Here is an 11600-nt window from a genome sequence, read left to right as displayed (position 1 = left end):
ACGCAGACGCTCTTCCGATCTACCCCCCCCCCCCCCCCCTTTTTAAAGTGTTTTATCTGCTGAATTTTAATTCAAGTGGAACACACCAGTCACATCAGAGCGCTCTGCTTTATTTTAAGAGTCGTCTTTAAGACGTGGAAGCAAGCAAAGTGACATTCCTGTCAAATCCTGACAAATCCTGACTCAGCTGTGGGTGCAGTGAACTCTCCCACTGCTGCCCTACAGGTATGTTGCCTGGTTGAGTTTAGAGACATCGAGGTGTTGGCTGCTCAAGCTTGGACATTTGTTTCTCACTCTGCTGAACTAGATGGGAGGGACAGTAATAAGCAGCTATTAAAGTTTCCAGTGGGTGCTTTGCCAACCAGCCTTTGTAGTCAGAAATCACGAGGGAATGTGGGTGTTGGTGATCAGGTTTTTCCCCAACTGTCCTTGCTATGTCATGTCCTTGCTATGTCATGTCCTTGCCATGTCATGTCAACAAGACAAAGATGTCATTGCCCTTTGCCAGCGCTCTAGATTTGGGGATATATAATCCCAAGGTGTAAAGCACTCACAAAATATTCTTCTCACTTTGTCTTTTTTTTCCATTTGTCTTGTAACTTACTTGAATCTTCAAACCCTTATTTTCTTAAAGCAAGTGAGAAAATTCCAGAAGGACATATCGCCTTCTTGTTTTAAAACACAGCCACTCCTTTTGAAAAGAAGTCGTGAAACAAGTTCATTTCTGTTGGACATAGTTTAAAATGTCCACTGCACTGCACCCTCAGATGCAGATCACTTAGAAATTGAAGTTGGTCGTATTTAATGGAAAATATTACTTTTTGAATAGTTTTTTTCCTTGCAAATATGGGATTTTTTTTTTGTTACTGCTTCAGGCCTCTGAAAATCCTTCAAATGAAAACATCTGAGAAGGAAAACTGCTCATAACTCTCATGTACTCTTTGTTTTAAGGCTAGGACCCCAAAGGTTTAGGAGCTATACTGCTCGAGATCACAAAAACAAAAGAGCGCAGGTGGTGAAAGGTGAAAACATCAAAAGATAAAATACTGAAGTCTATAGGTCATAACAAGGATTTTAGAAATAATGAGGTCCAAATCCTGGGGATTCAGGAATGTTTGATCAGATGTCAACAAATAAAATCTAAAAAAATTTACAAAAATTAGAATTTTTGCAAAGTCCCGTCTTCATACCTCCGAGAAGAAATATTGAATCCTGTATGTCATTTTTAGGCGTAAAATAATAGACTTAAATAAATATATTGAGTGTAATAATACTTGACTCAGCCTCTGAAATGCCCACCATGTGTTCATTTCTTTAATTGTGGCAATGTAAAAGCCCGGCTAACTAAAGCCTCCAAAGTAACATAAAACAATACAGAGTACATGACCTCACTGTCCTCGATGGACGCTGTAGTCACCGATTGATCTTTCACCCTGTTTAAGCTGCTGCCATAAAACGCAGTGTATTACAAGAAATGCTTCATTTTTCCTAGAAACATGTCCTCTGTCACATATAATTGAAATTAGAACAGTCTCGTACCGGCAGAGCAGACATTTTATTATTTATGGCGAAGGAGTGTCTGTGTCTCATCTTCAGAGGAGCCTCATGCGCCAGTAATTGCTGCGATAACTCTCGGCCCTCATGCGGTATCAGACTGAGAGACCTCATGTCATTTTGGAGGCTAATTAGCAGACACAGTGACTCTGACTCATAACGGGAAACCTTAGTTCCGTTGCTCTTCTATACGTTTAATCAAATGTTCTCTGAGATAAGAGAACAATGAGGTGGGCTTCGCTCGGCTCCCACAAACACACCTGAACCTGATTGTGCAGCTGTGGCTGCCTGATAAATAAGCTCTATAACAGGTTGTAAAGCTTTTGTCTCAGGATGCAGCATATTGCATTTGTGTGACCCATTTAGTCAAAATCCAACTACGAAGTCTTAACCCGAGTTGATCAAATATTATCCCTTCATGACTCAATCACTGTTCATTGTTGGTGGTATTTGCTTTTGGCACTTAAAAGGGAAAGCAAGGAGGTAAGAACTTTGCTTTGAGTGGTCTTTTCTTTATGGTCTCCGTGAATTCATTTACATTTTTGTTGCTAAATCAGTTGTACGTGTCCTTCAGCACAACTTCACCTACTCCCTAGATGCATGAAGGGTAAAAGTCTAAAGACACATTTACTGTAAGACCAACACGTTTCAGCTTGTGGCCTTCATCAGGGTCATCATAAAGCACGTTTAGTTTCCTCCTTATCAAATACACACAGGTATAATAGGCAGGAAACACATGCTGCACCGTGACACGGCATATCATCTGTCTTCACACACACATGACGTGGAGTAGGTCACGCTTCACAAACAAAGATGAGCATTCCTCACTTCATAGTGAACGGAATACCAATTAATGATGACTTCTAGTTATTTTCACATCACAACCTGAGCGCCGTGATGCAAGAGATATCCTCTTCCTGCTATCTGCTGCTGCAATTACTTAGGAAGCAGATCTTGCGGCAGTTGTTAATGCAATAAGTGATTGAACTTACATCAGTGAGAATGGACATTTGTTGAAGTCACAATTCTGTAAGCACCATATATTTGTGCTGCAACTAATAGAATGATCTTTCAGTCGATTACTCTGCGGTTTCTTTTTTTAGATGAATTGATACGTCTGGAAAATTTCCCACAGCCACAAGAGACATATTGAATTGTTGCTTTGTCAAACCAACAGTCAAACCCCCCCCCCCACATTCAATATACTATCATACAAGATATATATAGAATAAGTTATGTTTTACTGGCCTGTATAAACATGAATGACAACAGCAAGTAAAACCAGTTTAAATGTCCATAAGGCACCTGACTAATTTACTAATTCACCACTTCATTTACATAATGACTCAATTTGCTGGTTATGTTTAATATATCAGTGACAGCACATTTGACATCTTGAACAGGAGCGCTATTACATTATGAGGATCATTTAGCTAGCGGCTGTAATTCATGGCCTTTATTCATCACATTAATGGAAAGATTTGACATTAATAGTTGTTGCTGTGATGTGTACAAACCAATTTCTTTGAACTATTAAGGCTCACGTGTCAGCTTGTTGTCTTGTATGGTATGGAAACCTCTCGGTAAAGCAGAAGAACACACTGACACAGGTCGTCAATCAGCTCGGCGGGATCAATGGAGACAAACAACTCCAACTCCAGGATTTATTCTCTCAATCCACGGCCCAAAAAGGCAATCCAGATCTACAATGACCCCATCCATCCTCTCAACCCAGCTTGTCGGTTGCTGCCATCAGGCTGCAGATTGAATGTCCCAATGGCCAGGAAGCACAATTACAAGAAATCCTTTATTCCATCAGCTGTGACCGTTCTCAAGAGGAGATTGTTTAAATAGGCCCACTTGGAACTGATCGGCCCCCTCCACCTGCACACTCAGCAATATTATTATTACTTCCACTTGGTCACTTTATTAAGACTTTGAAGGAGACATATTCTGCTCATTTCCAGGTTCATACGTGTGCTTCATACTTGCGTTTCTCATACGGTCTGTCTGAATATACCTGTATTTCAATAGCAACAGCTTGGGTCCATGTTTACTTCCTGTCAGCTGATGTCCTTCACAAACACTGCAACCAGAAATAAACTGATAAACTCAGGGACTTAAGGATATATCGTTGTCGTTTATTGTTGTTTATGGTGTGTGTTGTATATGCCAGTGCCAAAGACAATCTTCCATGTTATGCTAATCCTGGGAGGTCAGTCTTTCTATTGTATAAAGCAGAAAGCGGTGCCACACTAATCTAATCTGATTCTAATTTGGTCATTTTTATCCCATTCTCACATCTTCTCCTTCACCTTGTCCAGATTTCTTCCTCAAACTTAATTCTTGGCGAACTTAACAGAAACAGCAGAGGACCGCGAGGCCCAGGTCCTGCCCTCGTCCTCTTCCTTGTGCAATGCCGAAGAGTGACACGTGGCCAGGCGGCGTTGCCATGGAATCCTTGAGCAAAGTGGACAGTACCGGGAGCTGCGACAGCGTAATCAGCATGAACTCTGGCTATGTGAGTGCTGCAGCAGATCTCACCCCAGCCTTCTGTCCCGCTGACTCTGTGTCTTATCTCTACGTCGTATAACTCATTGACTTCTCCTCTGGCCCATCTGAACAAACGTTACTTTAGTGCTTCTGTCTTTTGTTGGAAAGTTGAAATAAAGAACCGAGATATGTGCATCAGGCTGTGATGACGTCTGCGTGGGTGTTTACTGTAAACATGAGAGAAGATGGGGATTGGGGGGGGAAGTGAACCAGTTTGAGGTGAAACACACTCACCGTTCAGAGAGAGGCCTTTAAAGGGTTTCTTTCTTTAAAGTTGAGAGGGGAGAGGATCTCCTGCTGTTCACATGCACCTGCAGTCACCTGAAATACATTCTTCTGACAGGCCAATAAAGAATGAAAGATAGCTAAGAACAGAACAGGACTGGTGTAATAAGTCATTCCTTTGCAGCTGTTTGAACACTAAACAACTTTGACCCATTGTCCCTGTCTTGACTAAGGGTTAAATGGAGGACCGAGATTGTTGACGAGTTGAGAAACTGTGCAGAGTTTGAATGCGTTTCACAGTCTCTTTATTTTTGTCTGCAGAGTCAAGACAGTATGGAGCACTTATCTCCAGAAGAAAGGGCGTGCCTCATGTATTTTGAGGAGACGATTGAAGCGCTGGAGGTGCAAGAGGACAGTGGATTTTCCAATGATGAACCAGATCTTGCATTCCAGGCAGGCACGGGAGTAAATGGTATGTTCATGTCATCAAATATTCATGTTAATATGTTTTTCTGAGTCGATTACGTGTATATATGTATACTTGCACATTGTTCACTAAAGTAACGGCAATACTAATCGCAGCAATTTTGATTTTCTTTCTTAGGCGTTCCCAGTTTAAAGTCCGATGCGTCCGGAAAAGACCAGACAACAGAGCCTGGATCCAGAGTGTTCTCCATCAAAGACCGAGCGGAGCATCACGCTCTAAGTCAGACCTTAGCACCACAGTCCTCTACTGAATCAGCTGCTGATGGCAAAATCAGCCCATCATCTTCTCAGTTGTGTGTATCCAAGGATGAACATGGGCATCTTCAGATTGTCCCAATCGCCAGTCTTTGCCCCGATCAGTCCAACGAGGCCTCTGAGATCGATGTGATCCCTCCTCCCTCAGACTTCATGGATGAGCCAGGCCTTCCTCCACAGACACAGAATGTAAAAGACCTTCCTCCGTCTGCAAGAATATACCATGACAAGCCAGGAGCAACTGTGGACTTGGAGCAGCTACGCCAGAGAGCCTTTTCAAAGAAAACTTCAGTGACCCAGGATCCTCTAAACCAGCCCCCAAAACTGAGTCTACCAGCCCTCAGCCCAGGTCTCCTAATGAGTCCTCCTCCTGAAGCGGCTGAGCCCAGAAGTCCACCTGCTGTGGCCCCTAAGCCCAAGAAGCTCCCTGCCAACATTATTCTGAAGTCACACAAGACGGCAGTGGCCGTCTCTGATGACAACTCGGAACATTCGGTGCCCACTAGTAGGCTGGACCCCCAGAGGGTCCACATTGAGGCCCTCAGAAAGCTTGGCCTGCTGCCTGCAGAGGCAGATTCAGGCCCCGCCCTGAGCCCCAGCTTTTCTCCCAAATCTAGAAATTCATGGGCAGTTCCTCTTTCTCCAATCAGCCCAAGACCTCCACACACACCACCCATCACGCCATCGTACACCTCTGTCAACAGTTCCCCTCCTGCCTTCGTCCCTCTCCAGTCCCCCGCTGCTGCGTCACCATCAGCTACCTCCACATCTCCCGCAGTCCAGCCCGCTGATGTTCTGCCAGCACCCACTGGTTTCAGTGACTCTGTCGGACCTCCACTGTCAGATAACAAACCGTCTGTCGAAGATGCTTCAGAGGCCACAGTTAATGCACAAGTGTCCATGCCCCCTCATACCCCTCCTGCCCTGGTCAAGCATCGAACCCCACCCAAGGTTGTAGGTGTCAAATCGGCCACCCTGGAGCGCTCTGGTCTGGGTCTAAGCAGCTATATGGCTGGTCAAGACTCCACCGAGGCCGGCCCTGCCAGCCAGCCACGTAAAAACAGGGCGCGCCAGGCTTCTCTGGGGAATCAGAAAGATTTTGCAAATGCAGGGAGAGAGGGTTCACCAGTGGGCCAAACCACCAGCAAAGAGCCTGAGTTACGGAGGTCCCTACCCCACAATGTCTTTGAGCACTCCGCCAGAGACTCTCACAAGCTGCCTCGATCGCAAGGAATCAGTGTACTGATCTGCCCTCGTGCAGAAAACGGAGGAGGCCGCCGCGAGGCCCTGAAGAAACTGGGGCTGCTCAGGGACTGAGGCGTCGATCGTACGCCTCATTTAAGTGCCACGGACTCCCTTAGATTCTATATTTAAAGGAACACAACAGGATTGATGAAGGCAACACAACACTTTAGGGAAGCAGCTTAACCACATATTTCTGCATTTTCGTTTTTTACTGCATTGGGCATGAAACCGCATCGACTGTCATACCCACACTTGCATCTACTTGTTCCTCATATTGTGCAGCTAAATGGGATTTTTTTTTCTCATAAAACTGTCAATTAAGTACTTCTTTGATATTCACTGACGCTCTCTCGCTCTGGCTGTGGTTTTTAAATTAATAATACTGTCACTTTTAAGAGGCAATGAGTTCTGTCATTTTAATGTTTCATGTGATCTACAGGTATAAACTGTTTTGAATGTCAGTGTCTGCTTTCACAAGTTATTTTTTTTGTTACGGTGAGACCGGTTCTCCTTTTTAGATACTTTCAAATGTCACTTTCCCTTTTTAGCTTTGTTGATTTGTGTACTCAACAGCATTGAAGCTGCACACCTCAGTGCACTTTGTCAAAACAAAAGGGTCATAACCCAAAGGTTGGTTAAATTAATTCATTTGTAGAAAGCATTCCCTGCATATCTAGAACATACTTTACTGTAACTCACAGCACAAAGTCAGTGGCCACTAGGTATTAGGAATCTGAAACATGCAGTTTCCATGGTGGCATAGTGACGCACATGTCAAAACGGATGAGTTTATTACAGCGCAGCTCGATGTGCTGCCATTGTGAGTCTGTCAGTTGTACATGAGCGGAGCTTCCAACTTTTTTCACACGCACTATTATAATTTGATCATACATAAATATATTTTACGTGCCCTTGGACTATGTAATATTTTCCTCTGGTGGCATGTGAGGGGTCGGCCCGCGTGTGACGCATCAAATCAGAAAGTGAGGCACCGGTTTTCGGGCTCAGCCTCAGCACCTTTATCTGATGCGGTTGCGAGAGAACTGGTGCAACCTGTTTCCTCACCTCAGGACGCAGCATTTATGTGGCACATTCCGTCTGAAAAACAGTTTCCTGCTGCTGCAGGCTTTTAATAGACATAGATTTGCTCTTTCCTTGTAATTCACTGTTCATGTTTACCTGCTGCTGGGAAAATGAAGCTCAATTTGAAAGACATTTCTCTGATTAGGTAATAACAGATTGTTGCACCCTTCAGGAAAAGTGTTTTGGACTAGAACACAGACTTCCTAGATCATGTTGGAGGCCTGCCACATCCAAACATTACCAGCATCTTGCTGGTGGAGCAGTGTAGTGTGTCGAAACTGATAACCATTGCTTTGATCTTTTCATTGTGTAGTGAGATCTACTCTACACATAGGCATGTCGTCTCTGGAAGACTGCATCAGCGCACACTTTTTGTTGTCTTGATCACACCCAGGGTTTCTGCTCGGCATGCATTTTAATCTAACCTGCATGAACTATAAAAAAATTGTTTTGTATCTTTCTATGTATATCTTAATACAGCTTTCCTAAGGAAGTGAATTCCTGAGCTGTAAGCGGAAATACACAGGAGCCAAGTGAAAGAAAGGATTTGAATATTGTTTTGAATATTTTGAAGATATTTTGCAGTAAAGATTAATTACACACTTCACTGTACGTTTAAGACTCCCGAAGGTTGTTATAAGTAAATTATCATTGGAGTGTTGCAGTATTATACATTTAGTGAATATCCTCTTTCACCATAAAGCCAAAAGAAGAGGAAGCAGTAGTGCTGTCAAACCAACACAGGCTGCTTTGTGCTGCTCTGTAGCATGTTGGTATGTGAGCCGTCTTTCCTTTCCACCTGGTCTGTCTGTTGACCCGCTGCCAGCACAATTGACTGATAAGGACTCAGTGACAGTACCTGTCACTTTCACTAGTGTTACCCACCTCGCATGATGGATCAGCTGCTATGAATGACATACCATATCAGTCTGCATACCTGCATTCTCACTGTGAAGAAGTTACAAAGACATGAGATGGGATTTGGAAAGAAATTGACTTATTCTTTTAATAATGAAATATTAAAACAATGAAATATCATAGCAAGGAGGCTGCAAGACTAATGGGTTTATTAAGTAGAGTAGAAATGGGCTTGTTTTCCAAAAAATGTAGATAGTCCTGCTGCTTCCTACACTAAAACCCAACCTAAGGCCTAACCCCAACCGCGGAGGGAGACGTTGCCTGAAGAGCGGAACTCACTTCGACACACGTGTTTGTTGAAACAGCAGGAAGTCAGGTGCAGTTTGTCCGGCTGATCAACACGAGCGGGAGTCGAAGCAGTGGCAGTGGATGTGACACACAGGCCGTGGAGGCAGATCAAGGTACCTTCTGGTTGTCATAACGCAAATAAAGCTGAACACACAGACATGATGGACCTACACCTTCCAATCGCTAATAAAAGTCCCATTAAAAAAAAAAGTCCAGTGTAAGTCCAGAACTTGCCTGAGAATCATCACGTTAAGTTTTCTTCAGTATCAAAGCACTCCAGGAACTTCTTACGGACAATTCAGCATATTTTAAGGCTGCCAATTTGTATTGTAGCAAGACAAAGAATAATAATAATAGGCGTTACACAATCTCATTCATATAGAACTACAGATAATATTAGGTAGCGTTCTGTGTTGAAAACTCCTATTCTACAGAAACCACTAGAGGGCAGTCTAGATGCATGTGTGTGCGTCCCAGGACTACCTACCAGAATAACCTGATTTCCCCACTGTGATCGAGCTTTAATATGATGGGCACACTTCAATAACGTGCATGCAGACACAAAACATTTTTCACATTACATGCTCATGAATTTGCTGCGAACAGACTCGACCCTTAACACAGAGAAAACAAATTCTACTTCTGCATATCGCACATTACATGGATCCAAAAATAGTGGAAAGTGGAACTAGAGTAGTGGAAAGTAGTGCATGACACATTCAGTGTTGTAACTAACAGATGTCTTTTGTTTGCGTACTCTTCATCTTTTCTTCACGAGTTGCAATCTTTCAAAAATGATTCATTGTTAAACTGTAAAGATATTTTATTACACTCGTTTGTGTATCGGATGAGGTCAGATCATTTGTTGTAGATTTGCTTTGCATCCACTAAATCATATTACACTTTGACATAATAATTGTATTATCAATGTCTTACTTCAGGGAAAAGTAATTTGGGAAAGTGTAACAACAGCTTTTGCTTTTAATTTGTCCCAAAGGGAATAAACATTTTACTGCCCAAAAAAATACTAAGCAACAAAAAGAACCTGAGTCAATGACTGTAACTCAATTTCCATTTTATTTGCCTCATATGTCCAAATCTTTTTGAAGCTCAGTTACTCAAAATGTGTGAAGAATTAGGTATTTTGCCTCCGCAAAAAGGAAATTGGTTCACTGATTAAAATGTGTTTGGTTCAGCTGTTGAACCATGAAAACTTTATAAAACAGGCTTATGGGAGAAACAGGACCTTTAGCATTGTAGATTTATTGATTTTCTTTACAGAACTTTTATTCATTTAGTCAGGGGTAAAGAATGTCTTTTTCAACAGTTCTTTTCTGTACTGGTTACATCAGTCCTGAGCTGCAGTTTTTTTATTTTTATCTTTCCAAACAAAGATTCAAAGTCTTGTCTTGTTCTTTCCAGAGGAAATGATTCAGGTCATTAGCAAAGAATGTGGGCGATTTACCGGCAGTCATACTCATCGTAGTGTCACAATGACCCTTAACGTCACTTGTGGAAAGCTTAGACTGCCTGAGACGGTTTGAATGAGATCTGAAATTATTGCCAGAATCTTCAAAGGCTTAGTAATATTTGGTGTTTTTTTGACACACACACACACACACACACACGAGCTGAACCTCCACAAAGCTCCTCGGAGACACTCCCTGGAGTCGGGAGCAGGTACAGTAGGCGTAGCTGCTGCACTATCAGGCTAGACGGTGAGCTCATGGGACTTCCCCCGCCTGTCCCGGTCCTGTTCTGTACTTACCTACTTACACGGTGTCTGTCTGAAAGAGGCCGCCGAAAGACCCGTCCCTTTCTCCACATATGAGTTGATCATAGAGGATTAGTGGAGACAAAGTGGCGCGGAGCCACCCGCCGAGCGTGCCGGGGTTTCAGCATGCCCGGCCCAGTTCTGTGTCATCAAAAGAGTTTCAAATATACGGGTATTATCTCTCCCCCTCTGTGTGGGTGAGCTCGGATAGGCAGCGAGTGCAGTCATACAATTTAGCTGTACGACGATGATTGATACTTTACAATCTTTACCAATCAATCGGTAAAGATTAAACTTATGATCTTAACAGGACAATGTCTCCCTCTCATGTCTCGTTTGATGTCGATGATTTCACTTGATTACACACGCACACACACACACCAGATATTGTTTGCGCACAGGCCTGTATCCCCTCCAGCACCCATGGGCTCGCTCACGCAGCTATCGAGCTGTTCTGTGACTTGTCTACCTCCCTGCTGCAGCAAGGAAAACAAGCGCTCACGACGCAGAGCCTGAGGCCGCTGTGGCAATGACACTCATTCGAACTCATCTGACATTTCCAGTGCTGTGATGTTACAAACCCAACACAACTTTAATGCCTCTTGTGCCACTAAGGTACGACGCAAAAGCCGTTTTCTTTGACGGGCGAGGATAAGCCTTCCAGTTTGTGTGTGACACCTCCATTTCTTCCGACTTGATAACTGCATTTCCTTTTTGCTCCCTCCCCTCTCCTGCTCCCTGTTAGTGCCAGTGACTGAGGCTGCGGTCGGGAGGCATTCCTGGGGCAAGCCCACAGCGTTCGCTGGGATGCCTGTACTAAAATGTGGAACTCAGCAAGCCACTCTGCTCCCCTGTGGTGCTGGCATGGTGAGTATCAAGAGATCCTGCTGGGCCTGCGGTGGTGTTGGTAACCTCGCATGTGAAGCCCCCGCAGAGAGGGAAAAAGAAGGGAAGAAAGAGGGGAAAAACCTCCTGAGCCGCGCAAGCCTTGGCATTTTCACACATAAATCTTTCAGACAATCGGGGGGGGCATAAATGTGGAAGTGGAAGGAAGTAAATGAGGAGCTGAGGTGATGTGCCCCTGTGTACGACCATCTGGAAGAGAACATTAGGCTCTCTGCAGGACTTCTAACTCCTCACTTCATTAGCATGCAATATAGTGCATGCGATGGCTCTCATGGACGCCTCCCAACATGCATCCATCTTGCATTTATCTTCC

At 43.7% G+C, this 11600-nt stretch overlaps 1 protein-coding gene across 2 annotated transcripts in view; it reads left to right on the top strand.

Moving 5' to 3' along the window:
* The window catches only part of LOC116381864 (specifically androgen-regulated gene protein), a 9089-nt gene extending 2081 nt beyond the window's left edge, over positions 1-7008 (top strand). Inside the window, exons 2-4 of one of the 2 annotated variants that reach the window (XM_031844328.1) lie at positions 3879-4075; positions 4654-4804; positions 4937-7008. In XM_031844328.1, the coding sequence (XP_031700188.1) occupies positions 3971-4075; positions 4654-4804; positions 4937-6390 (1710 nt within the window). In that variant the 5' untranslated portion in view covers positions 3879-3970 and the 3' untranslated portion in view covers positions 6391-7008. The remainder of the gene's footprint in view (positions 1-3878; positions 4076-4653; positions 4805-4936) is intronic. The other variant, XM_031844329.1, reaches the window with a different exon arrangement.
* The last annotated feature ends 4592 nt before the right edge of the window (positions 7009-11600 follow it).

This window comes from Anarrhichthys ocellatus, unplaced genomic scaffold (genome assembly GCF_004355925.1).
Source record: "Anarrhichthys ocellatus isolate YVR2014 unplaced genomic scaffold, GSC_Weel_1.0 scaffold5, whole genome shotgun sequence".
NCBI classification, from domain to species: Eukaryota; Metazoa; Chordata; class Actinopteri; order Perciformes; family Anarhichadidae; genus Anarrhichthys; species Anarrhichthys ocellatus.
Note: the sequence above shows the minus strand (reverse complement) of the source record. Positions and strands in the feature narration are given on the sequence as shown.